Below are 26,907 nucleotides of genomic sequence, written 5' to 3'. Positions count from 1 at the left end.
GAATTTCTCCATGAGAAAATTCATTAAAACCGGGCTTAGAGAACTTCCCATTGCTACGTCATAATACTTGTATCTGCCTTACACGAATGATGTTAAGTAGTGTTGAAATAGACTAACAATATAAAAACAATTGGACGGACATGACCTTTTCCAATTTGATTTTTTTTGTAACTGGTAAGGAATAACCATTTGATAGTTATATATTATCACACCCCCTATAAAAATGACAATGTGAATTGTATAGATTATCATTGTGTCTAACAAAGCGCGATGGAAAATACCTTTTTTCTAAATTTCCAAATTGTTTATATTAGAACAAAATCCCGCAAGAAATTCCTATATTGTACAAAACATATATCACATTTTATTATAAATAAAACTTACGAAGAAGAAAACAAAGTGACTTTAGAGAACATCGACATATTGTTTGTTTTTTTCAGATACAATTCAGAACTTATGAGAAATCTGTTTGATGGTTACCTCCGCTTGTCGTGGTGATGATGATGATGAGAGTACGCTGTTTGGTAAATTTCCCTTTAACAAATCAAACAACAATTTTTTTATGTCACAATTTACTGAATTGTTAGCGTTATTTACAGCTATTAGTACAACAAACATTTAAAAAATCTCATGCAAGTATACAATGGTGAGAAATAGTTAATTTTTTTTTAATTAAAATTGATTATTCTGATAAACAAAATTCTAGCGTTTTATAAAAGTTTGTTATTGTTATTTACTTATTCTAAATGTTCAATTACATTATAACCTTTAAATCAGAGTGTTGTATATATCGTTGCCTTCATGTTTATTTGTTGACTATTAATTTTTGCAGAGATGTGACATTTTAAAAATAACAGTATTTGAAATGCAAAATTCAAAATATCTATTTCCATTTTGTATTTAAATACTTTTTTTAGAAAAGCATTTATATTTTATTTGAAATACGTTTTAGGACTTATTTTGTACGTGCAAAATACAAATACTTTTTGCTAAGATTTGTAAACATCAAAGAATTAATAATTGATGTAATGAAAAATGGTACTTTTTTGTCTCACTGTGGCAACACTGAATTGAACTGCTTTCTTGTGAGGCCACAAAAAGTACTAATCTGTGCAGGCCACAAATAGTACTAATCTGTGCAGGCCAAAAATAGTACTAATCTGTACTAATGATCTCTTTCCACAATTTTAATGAAGTTATCTTGTTTTCCAATAAAATAATAACTAAACCAAATAATTATTAAACAGTTTCAAGTTTTTTTTGCAAGCTTATCATAAATTCGGTTAACCGGTAATCAAACCTAACCTACTAAATAAATTACTTAGTAATACCATCTTCTTAGTGAACTAAACTTGAAAACATATAAGTACACAAAATGAATGATTATATCTCAAGTGATTATGTTATTTTGCATTAGCTACCCTCTACCCACCAAATCCAATTTATAAACAATTACCATGTTTTTATATTAAACCAAATAACGATTATTAAATACTTCAATTGATAATTTATCTATACCTGTAAAATGCACACATGTTATTTTTTTTTTCTTAATCCCCATAATATTTTCTTTTTTGTTTTAGGAATGATAATTCTATTAATTCTTTACCAGTGATAATGAAGCATTGTTTTAAAGATATAAAAAAGGATGCTGGAAGTGAGAGTAATAATATATCGGCTGTTTGTAAGAAATGCTCTAAAACATATAAAAGAGAGTAAAGTAATCAAATTTGATATTTTTTATTTGTTACATAGGTGTATGTAAATAAACAAACTGCAACAGCTAGTTCTGGTTGTGTATGTGTGAATGTATAATGATATTAATTTTTTTTCCAGATAAAAGGTCATGGTGATCTATTGACAGAGTATGAAAATTTAAAATCTCAAACCAAAACCTCCAAAAAGAAAAAATGTGGTACCACACTGATGAAAAAAACTGATAGAAAGTACTCGTTTAACTACTTTGCCAGTGTTAATTAATTTAGACAAGTTTGTTATAGATTTCATAATTAATAAATGTCACCAATATCTATTATCGGAAATAAATCATTTAGTACTCTAATTGAAGGTGCTCAAAAACTAGCAAAATGTATGTGCCGTCGCACATATAAGAATTGCTGATAAGTGCGCAGAATATAGGGAAAATCTAAAAATAAAATTAAAAACTTTTGATTATGTGTGTACGACAGCAGATGTTTGGTCATCATCAAAGAAAAGTTACCAAGGTATGGATTGGATCAATCCTCACACATTTGAAAGAAATAGTTTACTCTTGCTTGTACAAGATTTGAAGGAACCCATACATTTAAAAAAGTGGCAGAACTGATCATTGACATACATACGAGAGTATCATTTGAGGGTACCAAAAATAACAAAAACTGTAACTGATAATGGCTCAAATATGTTAAAAGCATTTAAAATTTATTGAAAAGCTGATTTGAGAGTGGACGCTACTAATGGAATTTTTTCTTCATATTCCGATGTAGAAAAATGAACATGACGGTAATGATGAGACATTCCTCTAAAAGGAATTTCCTGAATCTCAGAAACCTGAAGAAACATATCAACTGCCTAGCCATGAAAGATGTACCACTCACACATTGCATTTAATTACCTCTCATGACATTATTCAGGCAAGATTTCAAAATATAATATTTCATATAAAAAGTTGCATGATGCAACTATGATTAAATGCCAAGAAATTTGGAATTTTTATTCCAGGTCTCCCAAAGCGTTTGAAATATATTTTGAAACTACCGGGAAATCTTCGGCGAATCCATGTCCAACAAGATGGAATTAATATTATAAATGTATTATAGATCTTTTGAAGAAGGTTCAGGAAACTTAAAATGAAACCTTAAAAAAACTAGGATTGTCGGTTTTTAAGAAAATTGAATTACAGTTTCTAATTGAATATACCAACTGTCCAAAACCCCTGGCAGACGGTATCAAAAGCTTAGAGGGAGATAAAGATGCTGTTGGGCATGTTTAAACGCTTGTAATATTGCGAATAGTTCATCAGTGTGAAGACTACAGAAAGAGGAGATTTTATATGATCCGATGCGTCTTTCTAGTTATGTATCAATTTTTGACAGATTTGCCATTATTAGCAAAATCGTTATTTATGTCTAAGCCGGCCATTTTAGTTATATTTTTAGTTTAGGGAGATAATCTCAGTTTTTTAGTTTTTACTTAAACGATAATATTTTGTAGTAACATTTTAAAAGATGAAATAATATTCTCTTCAAGAAAGAATCAATATAATCTTAACTATAGGCGAATGCCATGAGAACATCCTTCTGGCATCAAGGTTCTATGAATGAGACAGTAATAATTTGAAAAATAGTATTAATATGAATCACATACTCGTATATCTTTTTAATCGTTTACGAGAGGCCATTGAGATTGAAATTGTAATCGATCAAGATAGTTTTAATTTTATTTTATCTATATCCTCAGTGATCCATATTGTGAGTTTTGATTTTACAAATAAATATTTGTAATAAAAATGTGATATATTTTCTAACTAAATCATTTTTTGACAAAGTTTTTGTTAAATCTAACTTAAAAGAAGTTAAAAAAATACCTAGGATTTTCCTTATATTTATCTATAGAATCATTTCCCGATAAATTGGAGTGCTATTCCGAAACACCCTGTATATCCAAAGGGCTCCACGAATTTTCAAATTTATAGACCAATTATTTATACCTTTTATCCCACTATTTATACCCTCTTTAGGGGCGGCGCTCGCATTTTTTATCGGAAATTTCTTCCTCTTAAATGAATTTTTATCTAAATTGATTAAATGATCTTTTTTGAGTTATTAACGAAAAACTTAATACTATTTCTTTACAACTTATTTTGTTAATAGCAATCGCAATTCGCAATCCTATCATTTTATCGAATGCTTGAATAATCAAGTTCTTCTATCTGCATACCGTCTAAGGAGCCTACGTGGCTAAGTGTTACTACATAAGCTTGTCCGGCAAATTTACAATCCACTAACTACCAAAACAAACACAAATATATTGAACGAATTAGTAAATCGTGCGCTATTAATCACAAACTTATATTCAAACAGTCACAGAAAATTCCCAAGCCCCAAGCGTCCAGGTAAAAACTAAGAAAACAAAAAACTTACCACAGCGTTTCTAGTGGATGCTGAAGATTTGGGGGTATCTTTACTTTCGGATGAGAGTCGTTGTTTGTTCGGTTCTTTTTCACCGCTCGGTAAGGCGAAATTTGCCGTTGCCGTTTCCACTTGATTTTCCGGCGGGATTGGTCTTGTACCCAAAGCCATACCACAAATGGCGGTCATGTGGGTTTCTGGACCGAATACGTATAAAGGAATACCTAAAAAATAACAAGTGACTTGATTATTTCTATTTAAATTTCTCTATTCCAAGCACTAACACTGCTTTTCGTAATCCCTACAAAGTGAAAACAGCAGAGTTCAAAGGACATTATTTTGATTTTAAAAACAATATGACAATTAAAAAAGACGCCGCACTCTCGGCGCAAGTGATTATAGCACATTTTTTACTATAAGCAATCAGTAAATAACAAAAAATATTAATTTATAAAATTTGTATGTATTTTATAGATTTAATGGAACAATTATCATAATTTTGGAAGGAAGCCTTTCTAGTTACATTTTTTTTTATTTACTACTATAACAATTTTTTATTATGATTTGTCTAGATTTTAGATGGAAACATCAACATTTTATACATTTTTAAAAGACATTCATTTAAAGAAGACCTAAAATCAAGACAAATTATCATAAAATATAGAATAAAAAGGTTTTATAAGTAGAAAATTAAAAAAAAACTAATTTTTTACCTAGTGTTTGTCCAACTTCTCTCATCCTTCTTAAACCTTCTTGATAATTAGGTCCGGCTCTTCTTACAAATATAGAGATTTTGTGTTCGATTAATCTTTCTCTGAATTGGACCAATGCTGTAATAATACCTCGGAAAGTAGCTGCTACATTGGTAAAATTGGCGATACCTCCTCCAGTAATTAAAACTTTTCCTTGCGGGTGTTTTTCTTGGGTCATCAGGGACAAAATAGTTTTGGCATATTCGTACGTTTGTTGTTCAGTGGGGGCACCTAATAAAATAATTATTTTAATGGCGCGTCTTATTCGATTTTTTTCTTGTCGGTACCCAGCTAGGATTATCTGATGTTGAGGTGAATCCTTTCCTATGTAAATTTAAAATATTTGTTGCATTACCCACCTGAATATTCTCCATAATTAGCTAATTCGCTGGCTCCTCCTAAATCACAAATGGTATCACTGTAAATAACTGATGCTCCACCTCCGGCTACCATCGTCCAGATTCTTCCAGATTTGTTTAAAATAGTGAGTTTAAGACTAGCCCCTGACTTTGCATCCAGATCGGCAATGTATGCTTCCTCTGAAATTAAATTAATAGATGTTTATGGAGAAAAGATGTAATATTATTAATGGGAAATAATAAACAACTACAGTATAACCGATAACAGAATGAAAAAAATCAAGGAAAAAATCCAACAAAAACAAAAAACTGTAACAAGAAGAAGCAGGGGATAATCCACCCCAATAAAGGGATTTGTAAGCGCACAAAGCGCTAGCCATATTCCAAAAGAATAAACGGCATGATGATGATGGATACCATAAAATGAGGAAGTAGAATCTACACAGTGAGTACAGGAGCAATAGGATGAAATTGACAATGTTCACAGTTATATTTAATTTTTTTATCCTTTTTAGGTCTATAAGATTTATAATTTATAAAGAGTGGATAAGACATCAGTTTCAATTTCTGCTAATGAAATGCTTTGTATTGTCTGTAGTATTCTTTCAATCAATATTATTTTGAAAATTGCTTTATAAATTTTATATTTTCAAAATGGTGAACCTAAATATCTCAAAATAATTTCCACGTGTTTCTCTTGGCAATTTTTGTTATAATTTTGTTTCCTCGAAGCTGTAATATAATCCGTTCCTTTATATGGCCGACGGCCGTTCTTAGCTACCCACCCGATACATATTCAACGCTGTTCTAAGACTGGTTTACTTCCCTTCTCAGTGGAAGGTAGTTCAAACCCTCATACTACTGTCCAATGAGCTTTCTACCATTATAAATAGAGAGAGAGAAGATAATTTGAAACTCAATTGCCAATTCGGCTTTCGATAACATCATGTCACAATCGAAGAAATCCACAGAGTAGTTAGGAACACAATAGAAGCATTAGAAGCCAAAAACTATTGCAAGATGTCTCAAGCTTTGGATAAGGTATGGCACAAAGGGCTAATAGCAAAGTTTACGAAACAAATGCCACTTCCAATAAGTCTACTCTTACTTGATCGAGAGATTCTTTCAGTTTAAATTAGTGGAAACATACACCACTATACATCCTTTCCACTCTGTAATACCTCAAGAAAGTGTCCTCAGATCAACACTGTAACCCCTATATACCGTAGATATGATAACATCAGACAATACCAATATCACAACTTTCACCAATGATACTGTCATCATGGCTTTTTAAGTCCCAGTTATTGCAACATCACTTCCATAGACATCAAGCATGGTTTAAGCAATGGCGATTCAAAGTTAACAGCTCTTTCACATAACTTTCACATTGAAATAACGAATTGTGCCAATTATAAGTGTAAAAACCTGTGTAGACTTACGTGGAAAAACATTACAAAAAGATTATAAGTTGACACTATCATATGAAAGACGTAGTGGTTTATGAACCGCAACTCCTCCATTAACCTAGACATCACCATCGTCATTTAGCAGCCTTTCTCGTTCACTGTCGGACAACCTCTTCCGTTTTGATTGGTCTTCGGCGCCTTGAATCCTGCTGAAAGATTTTCTTTTCAAATTGTCCGTCCATCGGCCCATCGCTTCGATGGTGGTCACGTGTTTCTGAACGCTTCCTTTCTGGAATACCATCCTAACCATTTATTAATTGATAATCTTGCCAGTCCAGTCCCATTTTATATGTGTGGCTTTATCAATTGCATCCGTAACTTATGTTCTTCAAAGTAATTCTTTGTTTCGGATTTTATCTCGTAATGTCACTCCTAACATGAATCTCTCCATGGGTCGCTGAGTAATTCTTATTGTATTATAAACTGTCTGTATGGATATAAGAAGATCAAATCTGGGAAGCAAGCGGTTCAAAAATGCAAATGATACAGCTCTTCCAGTTAAAAGTATTAGGATAAATCTGCAATGTGCCTTGGTAAGTTCCTAACCACATTCGAGAGTGTTCTCTACGCTTCTCAACAAACCCGTCTGGCATCCAGTGCAGCAACATTTACGATACTAGCTTTTTCGCGCGATTTTTCAAAAATTCCGGTTTATATTTGAACTACAGTCCTATTACACTTACACTTAGTTTTATATTTCAGCATATTTTTTATCCAATTAAGTATTGACACCAAAAGCGAGAAAGTGTGCGAAATTTCAAGTCAATATGTTAATTAAAAGTCGGTGAAATTTTGATTAGAAAATAAAAATAACAACTAAGAAGTTAAATGTAGTGTGACAATCTAATTTGGCCGATTAACGAGGTAAATTTCAAAAAAGAAAAGTTGATAGAGGAAGAAATGAATACATCAAATTACAGGAGAGAAAGAGTAAGGAAAAAAAAGATTTCAATATAAAGGAAATATAAGTCAAATGGTAACAAAAATATATTTCATAAAGACCTCACCTGGAAAAGCATCTCTTCCAAATGGAGGTGGGTAATCGATTTCTCCCCATTGCGGTTTGCAAATGAAATCAGCGGTAGCGTCCAATTTCGCAGCCAAATCCAAAATGAAAATCTCCTTTTCTGTCACAACTAGTGGATTTATTTCTAGATAGGTAAAGTATAATCCCACATACAATTTGTATAGATTGGCAATGAAATTAGCGATCATTTGTTTTTTATTTTCGGGCACTTGTCCTAGCAGTACCTGAAAAACGAAAGCAAATAAAAACTTTAGTTTTCTTTTGGTTTAAATCATCAATATAGACATAATAAATATATAATTTGAAATATTCTTAATATTTTTTTTCTTTTTAAAAACGTCTATAAAGTGTGTTTTTAAGCAGATACTGTAGGGAATCAACCCTCAATGGAATGTATAGACACATCTGGTTTCAACAGGATGATGAACCTACATATTATGTAAGACCTAACGTGACCATCACTCAATAAGTCATCATGTCACTAACTAAGAAAACACATTTCTTGCCAAAAATCGATTTTATTCATCAATATAATCTCCTTGAACAGCACTACAAGCATTCCACCGCATTTCTACTAAATTCTCGATGTCGTACTTGTAGAAGGATTTACAATTTGCCCCAAAATACACTTCTGTTTCAGCAATTGATTCTTTATTTGGGATGAATTTCTTAGCGACGTGAATTTTTTTGAGATCAGCGAATAGACAGTAGCCACTTGGGGCTAGATTTCGCTATTGATTGTCTCTCCGTTTTGAAGATAGTCGATGAACAATATTCCATACGCATCCCAAAAAACTGAAGCCATAACTTTCCCAGCTGACTGTTGTGCCTTTGGACGCTTAGGACGTGGTTCACCGGCTGCAGTCCACTCAGATGATGATCGTTTTGATTACGGAATAAACTGATTTATTTCGTGTAAACATGGCCAAACACTACTCTGAATCATCAACGACTACACACATTTCCAAAAGTCTTGGCTCCCCTTATTTTCCTGTGTCTTTAGCCCATTTTTTGTTTCTAAATTTTGTGGCACTTTGTCATAAAAATATGAACAATATCGTAAGAAAACATTATTTTCGTCCGTAAATATATGAATTTTTCTAAAAGAAATCGCATTTAACGATTTAACTTGACAGCGATTCCATTTAAATTTTGTTGAAAATTCCGGGTAATATGATAATATGATTTGATCAAGCAAGAATAGTGGCCTCAGATCAAGAAGGTTTATCTAATCACCACATTGCCCTTCGTCTGAATATGTCACTTCGGTGAGGCGGATAGTGGCCCTTTTCCAGGAAACTGGAAGCGTTGCGCGAAGACCGGTCACGAGTCGCCAAAGAGTTACATCAGAGAGGGAATACCGTTACATAGCTAATTTCATTCGAAGAAACCGATTTATAACGGTAACGGTCGTTCTAAGTCACTTTTTGATAGCATACCAAAGGGCCTTTTCGAGAAGTACCATCAGAAGGAGAGCATATTCATCGAATTTGAGGGCAAAAAGACCTTTTAGGGTGCCTAGACTTTCACGACGACACATAGCTGCCCGTCCCCAATGGGATCAAGAGCACAGGGATTGGGTTTTATAGCAATAGTGTAACGTTCCTTTTTCCGATGAGTCCCGATTTGGTTTTCACAGTGATAGTCGTCGGGAAAGGGTCTGGAGACTCAATTTTACCAGAGATGCTATTCTCTATCATAACAGATCCGTGATGTTTTGTGGTACACCACTTATTGTTATTGAGCGAAAAATGACAGGTACCAAATACGCTGAAGATTGAGCAAATTTCATTTTTTAAGATAATGCCAGACCACATCGCACGGAAATGATACAAAACCTCCTAGAGGAAGAAGATATCCAAAGAATGAATTGGCCAGCAAAATCACCATGCATGTTGAACATATGTGGGATTATAATGGTACAGAAAAATCCAATTGACTGCAAGAAGAGGCGGTTAAACGAACTACTAATTTGTTTTTACACTACATTATATCTTTTTTCTCAAAATAAAAATTTTCACACTTGGTTTACTGTATATTTTTGTTTACGTAAATTTAAATTTCTTTGCATCACATACGAGTGTTATTATACTAAAGTATAAGATTGAGTACATTTTATAAATTTGAAAATATTTTTTTATTAAATAACCAGGGGGGGGTCAAGACTTTTGGTATTTTAGTTAATGTAGGAGAATAATTTTTAGCTGTAAAACGTAATAGGACTTGGAAACCCAGTAAGATTGGTTAACAAAATGAAAATATCAGAAAGTCTAGTAGTGTAATCGGCTCGCCCTCTTCTTTCCAAAATTGTTCAAATGTGAATGTTACAATTTTAAGAAAAATATGAAAATTCGTTAAAGTAATCCTGTACCTCGTTTTAAATACATAAAAACAACGCCTCCGTCGAAAAAGAAAAATGACATATTTTTCCCTCACTTGCTGCATTTGCCCTAGGCTCATGCCAACAAACTTCTAAGATATTTTTGGCATTCATTGCTCCTTTATTCCATACGATTTCTACTGCGTGGAAAGAAAATAGTATTTAAAAATCCACAATTATTTTCTCATTCCGAAATTAGTAATTTAGTGAAGCTATCAACTACTAATGACTTTAAGTAACTTTTGAGAGTAGTATTTGATTATTAAATTACTAATATCAACATTAAATACTTATACTCTATTATAATGTTATGTGGCATTTAATGAATATTTCGTTGGCTTAAAATTACCACAAAATTTTCCTCAATACTAAGTACTACATTCTTAAGGTAATTTTTTTACCAATTTCCATATACGGTGGAATTATCCAAAGCAAGTAGACTTTCTTATATGTAACAAGTTAAGAAACTTAGCCTTGACTGTCGCGATTGAAAAGTGTTTGGAATATTTATAATAAAGATCGTACAGAAAATTTATGTATCTGGTAAGACAGAAATATAGACGAATATCGATATTCAAATTGAAATCTAAACATACATCGCACGCTGGATTAACTGAACATGAAATGAACTCGAATGCCCAATCATTTTGATAGGCAGTGACGAAATGGCTATTGTGAACGTTAATAATGAGGCTTAGAGGCACACAACTCAAACAGAGCAGCCAGCAATACTGATGGATGGCTTCAGCATGAATGGCTTGGTCGGAGCGAAGGATACCTCAAAATAATTGGTTTATCTCTATTTAGGAACACGCTACCGTTGTCCAAGCCGAAGTATTCTCTGTGATGGAATGTGGTAGAGAGATACTTAAAGGCGCAAAGTTGTTATAAAGGTCACAACGTCTGAAATGATGTGCTCTAGGCATATAATGGGGTACAAAAAAGTGCTACATGAATTGGTGAATGATTGATTTAGTTCATTTAGGTGGTTGGTAACACCAGACTCTGATTAGCAAAATCACCAATGGGTCCACAACCTACCCTTGGTGTAGCTAAAACTGCAGGTATCACATTTCCAAGTAATGTACTAGCTAGACATGCTCTGTTTGATAGAAACAATTCCCCTATATTTTTCGCAAAGCAGTTTATCACCTTTTTTGGAATCGGACATATTAGTGCTTTCCTCCATTCTTTGGTCATGCATCTCTTCAACTTTTCTCTTCCGCATTTTAACATTTCTGCTGTAATTTCATTTTCCCCTGGTTTCTTGTTGTTTTTTTGTTTTGCTATTATGAATTTCACTTCTACTTCACTTGGTACTTTTTTTTTAATGCCGTCTTCCTCTAGATCACTTTATTCTATTTCCCTTGCTTGTTCTGCTCCATTTCCGTTTAGTAATTTTTGAAAGTGCTCTTTCCTTTTCTGCACTACTTCTTGTGATTCATGCACCATTGTCCCTTCTTCTGTTTTAAGGTTGCTGGTTATTGTTTGGTACCCTCTTTGCATTTTTTCGTTTCTTGATAAAAGGATCTTATCTCTTTCTTCTGAAATTTTTCTTCAATTTGTTTCAATTTTTCTTCTTTATATTGCCGTTTTTGAAATGTATGAAACATTTATAATAAAGATCGTATACAAATGTATGAAATAAAGACGAATATATATTTAAATAAACAGAAATTTGTAGATCTAAATATACATCGCACGCTGGATTAACTGAATAAGAGATGAACTTGAATGCCCAATCATTTTGATAGGCAGTAACGAAATGGATAGGGCTTAGAGGGACACATCTCAAACAGAGCAGCAAGCAATACTGAAAAATAGGTACTGGATAGCTTCAGCATGAATTGAGTGGTCTGAGCGGAGGATATCCTAAAATAATGGCGTTTTTCCTACTTGGTAACACGCTACCTTCGACCAAGGCGAAGTATTCGCTGTAATGGAATGTGGCAGAAAGATATTTTAGGGCGCAGAGTTGCTATAAATGCCGAAATTATGTACTCTAGGCATATAACGGAGTACAAAAAAGTTCTACATGAATTGGTGAATGATATTTGCAAGATTTAGCTTCTTTAGGTGGTTGGTAACACTAGACTTTGTTCAGCAAACCAGAACCAATACTTGGTAGCAGTAATATGCTAGCTAGACATGCTCTGTTTGATAGAAATACTTGGCATGACCATAACCAAGGCATAGATGGATCTTCTGTCTGTTTCTCCAATAAACTGTTTCTGTAAAACAGGCGCGATTTTAATCGGGACATTGCTATCTAAGATCTCCATGCTATTCTCGTCACGGACGATCCGGAATGTCGCTGGTTTTTAGAGGACGAAAGAACTATAGACGGCGTCACCAGTGAGTGTAAGGGTGATTCACACGTGTGAGGTCAAATACACGGGCAAACCTTACAGTTTGCTCAGTGACGTTAAAAGGTTAACTTTATCATAAAACATTTTTTGCATTTCTATTAGGTTGTTGCGTAATTAATAATCAGCAAATCAGTAATTTTTACGTTTTATCTTTAATGATTGTGCAATAATAAATAATTTTATGTGATGAACTAGATTGTATTATGATTATCGAAATTTGTTTTAATATTATTTTCCATCGATATAGCCGTTTTCTCTTTTAATTATTTTTATCGATGTTCCACAAACAGAACGGCTTCCTGCTCCACTAACTGACTAGTGATGCTTATCGTAAATTATATTAAGTTTGTGATATTGAGCCGACAATGTTGATAAATCAATTATTTAATAGAAAGTCGAACTGATTTTATTTGATAACACAATAATACTAATTTCCCAAAAAGCATCATATTTTGAACAAATACTGTAATTTTTGCGACTTATCGAGTTTTTTCCACCCTGCAGTGTTTTTTTTAGCTCAACTTCCTAGGCTATTGTATGTATTATCAGAGTTAGGGATACTTCATAGGAAAATAGGAATCTGTGTATGATTATTAATGAAAATCCAAGAGGATTGAAATTCATATCGTCATAGTCTTATACAAATCACAGAGGTTATAAGTGAACACCCTGTATAAGAATCAACACATGGTGTCGACGATTTTGGTTTTTTCAACAATTCATTAATTATGATGCAACTGTCGTCATTAACGTTATACGTTTCATTAAGAATTTTTTCCATTATTGAAATATGAAACCGAACAATAGACAATTATTATTGACGAATTAAAAAAAAATATCGCATAAATTCCTCTTTAAATATTCTAATGTAAGTACATTTTATGAAATAACAACGTATCAATTATTTAAAATATCCGTACATCAAAGCTAGAGAAACTTGAGTGCAATTTTCGATTTATAAAAGGATGGTATTTATTTATAGTTATTAATTATCCCCTTTGCTAGTTCAAAATTCATATGCCATATGACATATTTTCCTTGACTATTCCGGCAATAAATTTAATGAGGCACTTCTAATTTCTGGTGAAAAGACCGAGAAACAAACAATAATGTTGACAGGATTGAACCAAATTTATATTGTTCCAAAAGTTACTTCAATTTATGAATTGTTGCTACGTTAAGAAACAGATATACGATCAACTCATTCAATTTCTCTAATAAATGAGTGTTAATGCTCCGTGCATTAAATCTGCGGGTACCGGGTTCGAATATGGTTTCATAAAATTTTTTTATGTGTACAGAACTAAATTGAAAAGTGTTTTACATGATAGAATTATGACAACCAATTTTTTTTTGTAGCAAAACAATATAATACAGCTAAATAAAGAAAATCATCTGATAGCAGTGATTAATTATTCATTAATCACTGCTGCGATTAATGGGTATTATTAAGGTCGAGCAAGCAGACGTATAATGAGTACATTATACAATAGTCTTGGATAAAATATTATATTGTTTTGCTACAAAAAACGGTTTTTGATAGTTTATCAAGTAAACCGTAAATATTTTCACTTCAATTCTGTACATATATAAAAAATTGGAAAAGTGAATTTTCCTAGATTCGAGCCGGGATCCGCAGTTGAAAGGCAAGGAGCATCTACACTGAGCAATCAACGACTTAGAATATGCATGTTATATCTTTGCTTCTTAACATATCATGTTTTTCTAAACAATTTATAAATCGGAAGTAGATTTTGAAACAAAAATATTTGACACAAACCTGACAACATTATTGTTTGTGTTCGTAAATTTCCCAGTGTTTTGATATTTTTTATTAATTTTTGTTAAAAAACCATCTAAAAATGGTTATAGAAAATGAAAACTTTAAATTTATTCCTTGGCTACTAAACTATAGTGTGGGCTGAAAGGAATTGGCCCTTTGTCTCAATTCCCTCCAAGAAGGTTTTCCCGCTGGAATTAATTTTCGCAGTAGAAGGTTTATTGGTGGAAAAATTTAGTATAAACGCGCATCAGACAGTGTAATTATGAGTGTTGGTGTATTGGTAGTGTGTGTGTTCAATATGAATGTCACCAACGGTTATGAAATTCCAACTTAGTTTTTCAATCATGTTTAGATGCTATCTAGCAGTTCCTTAAAGTAAATTCTAGCTTTTTATTTTATTTTTTATGTTACTTCATGTTATTTTCATTTCTGTCAGAACCCAGCTAAATTCATTGAAGGTGATATAGTGACATTTTGATGACGTTTCATATTTACGTTTGTACATTTTGTACACTTTTATTCCCTTGTTCTTAGGTCAAAACCTGAAATAGTACTAACAAACAAAGCATGCGCGAAAGACGTGACTAAATGTATGTAAACAAACATGTCAAAATGTGTTAAAACCTGATTAATTTGTCTCACTCACAGGAAATTCAGCTAAAGAGTCTTAATTAAGAGGTAAAGATCGAAAGAGTCTTAGAATTCAGATCTCATTTAACATGGTTCAAAAAGTCCCATTAACAGAGGTAATTTGATGAAAAAGAACCGGGGGACCTCGTTGCAACTCTCAATAATAGAGGTTTAATCATTATTTCGCTGATTAATTATTTTGAAACTGTTATATGTATGAAAAGAAACGATGTAATGGATTGTTGGGCAACTCAAAAGCTCTCAAAACGAATTCATTCCTCCTATAACGCACCCATGTTTATGGTCACACCTTGTACTCCTAAAGAGGAAGCGGGAGACGAGTAGTGAGTAAACCAGCAGACACAAAAGATGTTGCATCTTCCTATAGAACGGGCAACGCACCATCCAACACTAAAAGGATTTTTTTTCGGTACCATTAGTTCCTCAGATCAGCAAACAAATTCTTTAGGTCACTAATTGATTGTAATTTACTTACCTTGATTATAGTAGCTTCATCGACAGTTTCTCCAACAGGCACATCAAGTTTAACAGCCTTACTATCGACGTCTCCGATATCGATACCTCCTTGATGATAGAACAAAATAGTATCGGCGTAACGATGTGAGTATATGCAGACGTACGTTTCTTCTTCTTCTTTGTGCGGTATGAACGGTTCGATGATGAAGTTACGCAATTTTCCCGTGGCGTTACCGACTTTTTGATCTTTGTTCATACGTTCGGATATCCATTGTTGTACCGCATCTAAATCTTTATTTACAGCTATAAGACCTGTAAATGAATAATATAACTAAATCATCAATAAATCAGCAATAGCAAGGCCTATCATCACGTATGAGGAACTGGTCTTACGTACTAAAACTGGATGGATCACTACGAGAATCATTATCTAGAAGGTACAAAAACTAGCTTGCATATGTACAAAAGGGGACATGAAAACGCGAAACCTCACTCAATATGTTCGGAAAAAGAGTCACAAAGGGTAAACCGAAAGCTCCATCAAATCTGGGATGAATACCGAAAAAGATTAGGTTTCAGAAAAAAATGTATCTTAAAACTAAGCTTTAAAGGTTAAAGGGAACAAAAAAAACCATATTGGTAATGAGCAGAGATGCCATTAAAGGGTACACGGATAGCTCCGAAACAGTAAACAAAACTGGAATGGGATTAAACAAGTTCAGAACCAATATATAGAAAGCTTGGGCAACACACCAAGTACTTTTGGAGCAGAATAATATGGAATTGAAAAGTGTATCCAGTTGAACTTAGAAAAGAATTGAAGCGAACATGTTATACTCGTACGACAAAAGGCAAACATAATAGAGCTATCCTTCAATGGGTTTCGAAACACACCAGGAGTGGAGGGGAGGAGAGACTTGTCAAGGAATGATCGGATAAACTATTCGTAGGACTTCTATCGAATCGGTGCGAGACGATAGAGGAATCACTAGCGAAGGAGGTATATAGGGAAAAAATCATTTACTGGGATAATCTAAAGAGGTTGAGATAGGTAAATACACTCTTGGTAACCTACAGCCAAAAATCTACTGAATATATCAACCTAAGTAAGGTCAATTTACGAATAGGTACTGACAGAAGTCTTGTTAAGACAATGCTTACTCTATAGACACGCTAGGTCGATGATGCAAAGTGTAGAGATTCTGTTACGTAGAGGACGAAACCTCTATCTACATTCTATTGAAGTATGAGAATATACGGAGCACTACACCAAGGAGCGAATGAAGATCAAAAGCCTTGGCAGCTAGAGCCATTCTACACTCTGAATATTCTAAAAAGGGGTGGAATTAATAGATCCGTTGTAAATATTGAGTATCACCGGTGTCAAAGCCAAAATTCGGGATACAATACATCCTTCGAGCCAAGGTGTTTATGACAGCCTGTATTATACCTATATACGACGATATATTGAGAAATTTTTAGCCTACTATAGAACCAAACAAAATTTCAATGTCAAAATATTTTATTACTCAACATATTCTCCTCTTAATTGGATACATTTGTTACAGCGAATCTGCAACGTCTCTAAACCTTTAAAAAAATGTTTCTTCTTGCTCTGCAAACCAGACATCTTTTATTACCTCCTCGTTGGAAGGAAATTTACGACCTTTTAAACTTTTTTTCAGTTGAGAAAAGAGATCAAATCTGGTGAATAAGGGTGGTGTTCTAGTAATTCAAACCCTGAATCACTAATGTTTTGCATAACAGCATGAGATTTGTGTGCAGGGGCGTTGTCACACAAACAAAACACCTTTGGATACCTTTCCGCATCTTTTCTCTTCAATTTTTTCCCGTAAAGTGGTCAGTAATGTCGAATGGTAATCTCCAGTCATTTTTCTACCCTTATCCAAAAAATCAATCATGATTACTCCATGGCAATCCCAAAAAATTGAAGCAAGAACTTTTCCAGCAGTTTTTTCGACACGAAATTTCTTTGGTCTTGGAGAACCAGAGTGTCGCCATTCCATGATACTCTTCAACCGAAAGAACTGCGTTTAATAAGGCCATAAAGGGCAGACATTGGCCAGAACTGATTACTGATGCTTAATTTTATAATAGAGGGATCCACACAGAGAAAATAATAATGTGAGTGGACGTTAGAAAAATTGTCAGGGGTATACACAATTCATGAGGTGCGGTCACTAAGAAATAAATAACCCATTGAGTACCTATTGTCAATGTTACATGAGAAAGTTCCATCTGCGATAAAGTGAAGATGAATGAACAGGAGTGAACTATACGGAAGTTGATCAAAGTCCCTTTTCTACCAGAAAGATTTAAGAAAATGTATAGACGAAGACATAAAAAAAGTGGGTGGACAATGACAATGATCATAAGGACTACCAATGGTCAGTGTTATATGAAGAAGAGACAAGAAGATTCGGAAATAAAGATGTGAATGGAGTGAGTAGATGTTAGAGGAAGTAATGTAAAGGCAGACAATGATCAAGAGAACACAAATTGTTACTGATATGCGAGAAAGGTTCACGATGAAATGAAAGAAGTGAGTGGACATTAGAAGAATCCAAACAAAGACGGATAATTATCAAAGAGGTCACCAATTGTCAGTGTTATATGACGAGAGGTCAATAAGTTGCGGTGAGATAATGAATTATGTTAAAGGAAATCAAAGAAGGATAGATAATGACGAAAAAATACTCAATTTAATTTGAGGAGGAGTCAGGATTGTATAGACAAGTTTTAATAATGATAACGTCTTTAATAACTGCAAATCAAATCATAATATATTTCATACTATATTGAAATTGTAAATTTCTATAAATAAAAATTATGGAACACTTAATAATTTGTTATCAGCTTGATCTTTATAAATTATTTATCGCAGTGCTGGATTAAATAATTCAAAACTGTTATAATATCGATAATATTCTACTATAAAATAAAAACAGATCGAAGGTTTCACATATTGAGATGGTTTTTGTTTATACGAAGGTTGCTACTTAAGTTTTTAGATATGGCAAACTAATGTGAATATGTCAAATCTGACATTCCCATCATAAAGTTTAACATTTTTAATTGTGAACTTATTCAGGACCCTGATGACATACGAGTACTATTAGAGTTGTTTACAGATACTTGAAACATCCGCCGTACCTTGTTTGGCACCGATTTCTTCTTATTCCTGCATGTTTTGTAAGTACCTCCATTGGAATGGAAATTGGTTCAAACGCATGTAAAAGTGTATTGATATTAATGGAGAATATTTTGGAAAACAAAAAAGCCATTTCCAAACATAAATATTTGTCTATCTCAACCCTCGTAGAAGAAAATTATTTTTTTAAATAGATTCCAAGTAGCACATAAATGCATTTCTATTGGCCAATGCCATATGTACACAATTTCTTCGAAATATTCCTGCCAGACAGCTAGCGATAAGCATTGGCGTCAAGTTTTCAGCATGTGGTTTTAAACACAAAAAACTTAATAAACGAATGGCAATAACCGAATCGTCAAGGATAGTTCGATGGCGACAAGATTATTTGCGTCAGATAAAAGACTACCGAAGTCTAATAGACATAATTTATCTAGATGAAACATTGTTTGGTTTATAAGATTTCATAAGAAACGTTATTTGTTAGGCTTTTCTTCATTAATTCCAGTTTTAAATGGACCATATATTTTATTTTTTCTTGTAAATATTCAATCCTATAGTTACTGCTTCTCAATTTCACTGTTTCTAGTTTTTCATAGTACTGTTCACCATCCACTTCCTTACTTAAATTGTTCGAACAAGATCGGCCCACATTACAAACTTTCTTTTTAATTTTAGGAAAAATAGAGACAAAGGTATGTTTATGGTATTTCTACATTATTTTTCGTCTAATTTCTATTATATTCAAGATAGTGATCGAAAAGTGATGAACAAGATCGTCTTGAAACCTGAGTAGAAGATACAGAAAGGGAACAAGACATCTCAGATAATGAAGAAACCCAACAAAATTTCGTGAACTATACATTAAAAAAAATGGAAAAAACGTGCAGCGAATATAAATGTGAGAGCCTGCGCCGAAAACAAATTCCTTCCTCAACCATTATCCTATCAACACATGACTTGAAGGAGCCTTTGAAAATATATGGACTTTTTATAAATAAACAAATACTAGATTTAATTATCTCTAGAACTGTAAAACAAATGATCTGAGAAATTTATAGAATTGGAGAAGAAAAAATTGCAGGTTGTAGCGAGAGAAGTGGAAGATGTATCTGTTGCGACAATATAAAAGAAAAAACACAATCTTATGCAAAAATTGTAAGAAAGTTATTAGTCTACAATAGGGATCGGCCACATTCCTTCGAAAAATTACAGGTAAACACCTAGATCTTTTAAACAATAACGCCTTTTTGCATAGAGTAATTAAATGTGAGGTTGTAACCATAAAATATATTACTTATTTTACTTTTTACTTGCTTTCTAAAAAATAAAAAAACAGGGCACTTTGCAACTACAACTTAAGTGTCCTTTTAACTTGGCCAACTTAAGTGTCCTTTTAAAACTGATTTTAGTATATTTTGCGCTTTTTTAATAGCAAAGCTAAACTGATCAATTGGTGTTTTAAGTTTTATATTAGCAAATTTTACACTTTACATTACTTTTTTCTAAAAAATATGAAATAAGATTGCAGAGAAAGGACACTAGCTGCTTCAGGTGTGTCCCAATCTACTAATAAAAAAATTAGTAAGGAAGCTTAAAGAGTTGAATGGTGTGGGCCAAGTCATTTAAATCGCCGAAGCAGACTCGTGAGGCTAAGAAAAGAAAACTTGATCTTATTTCTCCTCATAAAATTGGATTCAGCTAATAAGCATACTTAATTATTTACGAACCAAGTTTGCTTTGCTTGCTAGGCAAAAATTTGCGGTTGTGACGGCAGGACCAGGAATGGTCTAGTATTTGTAGACATATAAAAAGACTCGATAATGAACTTATACAAAAAGAGAATCTCTTTGATGACGCCCTAGATAATTTTAAATTTACGGTGATTACGGGGTCCAAGGAAGAAAGTGAAGGCAGCGAGAATTTGTCAGAGTCAAATATTTTGTGCCTAGCTTAAAAATGAAAATAAAGTAAAGTTTTACGAAAGTCAGCGGATCTGCTGAGCTAAAAGTAACTAGATTTCTCCCTAGAATTGCAACTTGCACGCAATAAAATGACATCAAACCGATAATGTTGCAAATGCGATATCTTGCATGAAACAATCAGTTGAACTTCATCTGCGCATGCTTTTCATCAAGAAATATTGCGTCTTGCATTGAATTGCACGTTGTATTACATCATGTCAAGCGGCCTGGCAATATTCCAATTTTATACGATAGGTTGGGCTTACGATAAGGATATCAAGTTTGTTTTAAGAGCTTTTCACTTCGACAGCCTCCAAGAAATTTTCGTAAACTCATATCCTAGGTATAAAATCGTAATTAGTGGAAAAATAACTCGGGCGGGATAAAATATATCCAGACTTTGTAAGTTTATTAATACTAATACTATAATAATATCATAGACTTGAGCATATGAAAAATAAATTATTGATTCATATTTTTAAATTTATAATACTAAAATCATTGTGTAGAAAGATTGTTAGAGAACTTACCTAATTTTCCTCTCCTTTTTATGAGTTGGTCCGGTTTGACGACTAATTTTTCGGTTTTTAACCATGGATTATTAGCTATTAATTCCGAAAATTTAGTATCTTCATTTACAGATGCAAATCTGCATTGTGCGGCAGCCGTATTACCACCAAGATTTTTGTTAATTAGTTGTTTTCCAGTTGCTTCTCGTATTGCTTTCGCCGACATGTTTTAAATCTGAAATATAGAAAAAATTATTACAATAATAGAATTTCAGTGTATTATGTAAGTAACCAGAATTTTTGGAAAGATATTCGTTGGAAAAATTTATTCAGCAAAATGGAATTTATCAATTTTTGTGTACAAGAAAAAAATCAATTTTTAATTCCTCAATTTGTACAATAATTCATGAGTTTACAGACAGAAATCACATTTAACGTTTTTAAAAATTACTGGAATAAATCTTATGCTCAAATTAGTCCCTTTTTTGAAGTAAATAGACGGTGTTGTAGATAATAAACAGGCTGGGATAATTGTTTTTATTTTCAACAATATTTTTTTAAAAAAATTTTCGAAACAAATGTTACAACTGTTGAAGATGTACTATAATAACTGCATCAGTATTACTTTAGAATTTAGCACCTTAAATTTTATTATGTTGTGCGAGAAGAATTTTACATCCGTTCACCCTCTGTTGGAGATCCTTTTAGATTCATGCATCACATCTTCATTGTTGGAAAATCTTTGATGTTCAAAAGTTCCTTGATCCTTTTTATAATAGGATAAAGTTCCTTAAAATACCCATTAACTGCCACATCACATCTTCATTGTTGGAAAATCTTTGACCACCGAGCCATTTTTTCCAGTCAAGGAACAGAAAACAATCGGAAGGGATTAAATCAGGCGAACAGGGTGCATGAGGTAGAAATAAAAACTTATTGCTTGATTTTTTCACCATGACCTTGCCTGCAGATGGAACGATCTTTGTCTTCTTTAGAGCCAGTTCTCCCTTTTCAGTCCATTGAATTGATTGTTCTTTTTTGGGTGTGAAGTGATGGACCTACGTTTCATCTATTATCATGCAACGGCAACGGCTTTATTTCTGTGAAACAATGCCAAACAATCGATGGAAGCATCTTCACGACTCATGTATAATTTTTCAGTTAATATGTGTTGTACCTCACTTTTTGGATGCCTACCATGTTTGCTAGCTCGTGCACTTTCAGTCGACGATCAGCCAGTACCACTTTGAGATGATTTTCTTCAACATTTCTGGAGTCGTCACCTTATTCGGTCAACCACTGCGATACTGTCTTCGCAGGTTGTATGGCCTCATTTAAACTCTACTACCCAATATTTTACTGTTGATAACGAAGAAGCAATATCGCCCATAGTAGAATCTAGTTTAGCTTTTATATTGGTTGCAGTAAGGGCTTTCAAATAAAAATATTGTATCACATAACGTTGAGACCAATTTTCTCCATGTTCACAAATTTACTATTGATGGCTACCAAACAAATACCAAACGTCGTGGCGTCTTCAAACTTGAAACATATGGTGTATAGATTGTGTGCTTTCTGAGTGGTATGGTTACTGTGGTACTTTTTAAGTAACTATCGCTATGTCAGGCCAGTTACTTCTGGAACGATTCTTGTAAATATAGTTTAGAAAACCAAAAATCAAGTGAAACATAAATATTGTTTAATACAACTAAAAAATAAGCTTTTAACACACATTAAACTAAAAAATTGAGAATATATTTTTTCAAATAAGCTTAAAACATTAATGAATGTTCCATATTTTCGTACATCGAACGCTCGACGCTTTTTTAACTAGTTTCATGTACTGATGCGTGTTTTTTAGTTTTTGCACAATATATTCATTGTATTGTGTACAAATATTATTACTTAATTAATAACTTGATATTTCTGCATCTATATAGATGCGTAAATGTTCGGAATCCACGGCCGACCGGTCGACCAATCACATATTTCGTATTTTTGGAATCCACGGTATACCACGATCGTCAGAAGCTGTTTACCTTTCAGAAAGTCGGACGTCTAATAGCCGCTAAATAAGTCATAATTTAATACGTCAAACATTAATTGCTGATACCTCGCATCATAAGTTTGTATACTTTAGAACTATAAGATTGAACATTTAGAACTCAAATGGCAGTGAAAGGGATTATAATGATGAATATCTCGCAAAAGTAACACTTATCAATTTATTATCAGAAAAATCAAGGAAAAACCACAATAAAACATACACGTAACTTCTTTTTTTGAAAACATCCTTTTGACCAATTTTACAAAACATTACGAAAACTATACATCCTCGCCCTTGGGGTAGATACACTCAACGTTAAGAAGCCTACTAAATGACGAAATGAAAAATATTCGAAACATTTACAAGCTTCAAATGATGTATATCTTGCAACAAAAGTAACAATTGAATATTAAGTAACATTAAAGAATTTTTTAAGGTTGGATTAATCATGGGCATAATGGATGCTTGTTATAACGAAATGCCCCTCATGAAATGGGACACATTCAAGATCTTCTACAAGATCTCCCAATTACTATACCCAACACAACAAAAATTTTTACAAAATATCCAAGAAGTAGGCTGACCTTCGTCCAACTAATGTGACAATACCTTGATTTTTCTTGAGGCCTTAACACGGCCAGTACACCATACATAAACTTTGTATTAATAAATTTGGATACAACTATTTAACTTAATAACTACTCTAAGTTGCAAATCTATACACCGGACATAGCTTCCATAGGTTTTCTGCCACCTTACTGGTTGATGCAGATGGAGATATTAATACTCTTAACTGACAGGGGACCGAAAGAGCACATTGGTATTATAAAGTTACGTGGATGATTATATAAGACAAGCAAAATGAATAAGGTAAATAACATTCTCCAGTCGGTAGAGGAAAATCCAAGAATTCTTAATAATATTCAACAAACATTATCAAATATGTACTTAAATGTAATTAATGTTGATAACACCATCATTAGTAAATATACCTGCACTAATGTCACGATTAATTTTGTATAGTCGTAAAGAAAGTATAGTCCTCTACTTGCGTATAATAGTTACTTTTCTCTTGGATGTTTACATTTTCATCATCGTGAATAATAGCTATCATTATACACTCGTTAATCGGCAATAATAGTTATTTTTGCAACAAGTGCAGAAAGTAAGTGTTTATTGCACGCGACGTGAATTTGTCTAACTGTTAATGAAAAAAAAAAATGTTTTATGTAGGTGTAGAAAAATAAAAAGCGTAATTTAAGAGCAAAATATTTAATAATTAACACTATCGGTTAACATTGAGAAAGTTAGGAACTAGTAATTGGGAATAATTTAACTTTAACATTATTTGTACCATTAATATTAAACGTAAATGTAGAATTTTTGCAATTTTCAATATTAATATTTCTCAGTGAATTATTTTTTAATTCTATTTCTTGATTTGAGACTTTTCTAAATGTACTAGTACTTGATATCTGTAAATTGTAATTTTCTTCCGTTTGCAATATTTGTTTTTGCAACATTGAGTTTGTTTGCAAGTGATTACTCTAAGCATCTTTCCGCTACTGTCGACGATTTTCATCTGCCGTGCCGATTGAGCTCTAGTATATTTGCTCCAGTGCCTACAAGAAGTGTTGAGGATAATCTCCTCAAGCTGTAATTAGGTTGTTATAATTTTTAATATTAATATCTTCGTGCAGAAAGGCAAGCTTTAACCATTAAGTACTCGGACCAAAGTAAATAGGGTTTAATATCTTTTTTAAAAATTGCAAGAAGCACTTTTTTTGTTAGATTTACAACTTTTTTATCGAAGCATCATTCTTTAAAACGATTATAACGAATTTCATATATTTTTCTTAATTTACTAGGTAATAAATTTAATAAAGCTGTTTTTGCTATTTCACTAATTCGGTAATTTTATACTTTCGCGGTCCCCTCGTTTTTTGGCTCTAGAAAATCGAAAAATCTCCGTTTTTACGGCGGATTTATGAAAAAAATTATGGGATTAAGGAAATTGGAAAATTATATTTGTTACATGGCTTTAAATGTTCATGAAAATGCACTCATTCACGTATAATTGTTAATAACTTTTTTCCAAATAATCATAGAAGTTGTTATATTTTTTTTTCATAATCTACACAGAAAACGAAAAGATTGAAAAAAGTTACAATTAAAGATAATAAAAATAAAAATAATAAAATAAAATAAAAATCGTTTGTACCTTTTTCATTAAGTAATCATTAAAGTTATATGAACAAAAATATTCTCAAAATCACTTATTGTACAATATTACAAGTTAACTTTGAAAAATTGAAAATTTTCAACATTAAAAAATAGTATTTTACTTGACTGTTAAAGATAAATGTGAACATTTGTTTTGAAGAGTTTTTAGCGCACCTACCTTCCTAACCTAAACTACCCAACCAATATAGGTTTTTATTGTTTTTATTCCCATGTTTTTTTCATGAGTCCACCTTGAAAAAAAATTCATCGAAATCGGACGATTTTCGATTTTTTGGAGCCAAAAAATATGTAATAATGTGAATACAAGCCGTAACAAAGAAAATAGTATAAAACACAGAAGGCCATTCGCCATTATGCACTTGTGTCCAAATTAGGAACTGTTGCTGAAATGAAAAGCCTTCTTTCACTTGTATTTTAATATACTAGTAAACAACCACGTAGTATGATGATGATTATTTCCTCGTAACAATAAATTCCAATCTATTATAATTGAGTTGTCAAAAGAATATCGAATATAATTAAAAAATTTGCAACAAATATAATGCAAAACAACTATATTTTAATAGAACTAAAATAATTGATTTTTTTTTTATGTTTAACAAACATTGTAAACAATAAAATATTTTCTGTGTTTTATAATAGCAAGCTCAGACGATTCTGACTACCATGATTATTTATAAAGATCTTTAGACTTGAAATATTTTTTTCTTTTGTTTTATTTGCAAAGAATTTATTTTAATTTACGGTTTTTGTTTTGAAATTTCTCTACCCTATCGACTTTAGAAAGGTTAGAGATAGGTATAGGGAGCAGTAATGTATAATTTTATGAAACTGAATGTAATTGTCAATGAGTCCTCTCAAATAAAAACAACGTATTTTTACAAAATACTGCTTCTTTATGTTTTGGATTGATATATTTTAAAGTCTAGTAAATTATATAAAAAATAGCTGATAAGAAATTTCTGTATTGTTACGAACTAGTCCACTGAAGTAGATTGTGAAGCCGTGAAAAAGTACTTCTGTAGATTCGTATTTTGTATTCAATTAACCGAATATCTAGTTTTTTGGATACAAAGAGAATAAATGCATAAAGGTCAACACTAATACCGCGTAGGCCCTCTTCTACCTCTTATCATTGCATTCAAGCGTCACAGCATGTTTCATATAAAATGTTCAACAAAAGCTTCTCCCATTTTTCAATAGCGACCTCTACGAGTTGGTTGTGATTAGAAACAGGGAGACTATGACCTCGAATCCTCTTTTTGGGATAGTTCCATCGGTGTTCTATAGAATTCATTTCCGGACTGTTAGGTGGCCACTCCAATAAAGGTTTATTGAGTTATTATATTACTAAGTAGCAATAAACTGTCTAGCCACGTGGGGACGAGCGTTTTCTTGCATGAATAAAAAATTAGTCGCAACAAACGGAGCAAAAGGCATTACATGTTCGATAATAATGTTGTCTAATCAAAATTGGGCATTCATAGACCTCGTACGTATAGGGACCAATTCCGTACGTAAGAAAATTCCTCCCTCGAACATTTTAGGATCACTACCAAAAGGCACTTTAGGAGAGATATTACAGCTAGCAAACA

General features: G+C 32.6%; 1 protein-coding gene across 4 annotated transcripts in view; it reads right to left on the bottom strand.

Annotated features, from left to right (window-relative positions):
• LOC130901242 (ATP-citrate synthase) overlaps positions 1 to 26,907 on the bottom strand; it is a 52,249-nt gene that overhangs the window by 11,019 nt on the left and 14,323 nt on the right. For 2 of the 4 annotated variants that reach the window (XM_057812451.1, XM_057812452.1), the window contains exons 2-8: positions 21,043 to 21,256; positions 15,396 to 15,688; positions 7,718 to 7,961; positions 5,242 to 5,421; positions 4,844 to 5,113; positions 4,143 to 4,354; positions 481 to 534 (exon numbers count right to left, since the gene is read on the bottom strand). In XM_057812451.1, the coding sequence (XP_057668434.1) occupies positions 481 to 534; positions 4,143 to 4,354; positions 4,844 to 5,113; positions 5,242 to 5,421; positions 7,718 to 7,961; positions 15,396 to 15,688; positions 21,043 to 21,247 (1,458 nt within the window). In that variant the 5' untranslated portion in view covers positions 21,248 to 21,256. The remainder of the gene's footprint in view (positions 1 to 480; positions 535 to 4,142; positions 4,355 to 4,843; positions 5,114 to 5,241; positions 5,422 to 7,717; positions 7,962 to 15,395; positions 15,689 to 21,042; positions 21,257 to 26,907) is intronic. The other 2 variants (XM_057812453.1, XM_057812455.1) reach the window with 1 other exon arrangement.

Source organism: Diorhabda carinulata, chromosome X, assembly GCF_026250575.1.
Source record: "Diorhabda carinulata isolate Delta chromosome X, icDioCari1.1, whole genome shotgun sequence".
NCBI classification, from domain to species: Eukaryota; Metazoa; Arthropoda; class Insecta; order Coleoptera; family Chrysomelidae; genus Diorhabda; species Diorhabda carinulata.
The sequence above is the reverse complement of the archived record's forward strand: the minus strand, read 5'-3'. Positions and strand labels throughout refer to the sequence as shown.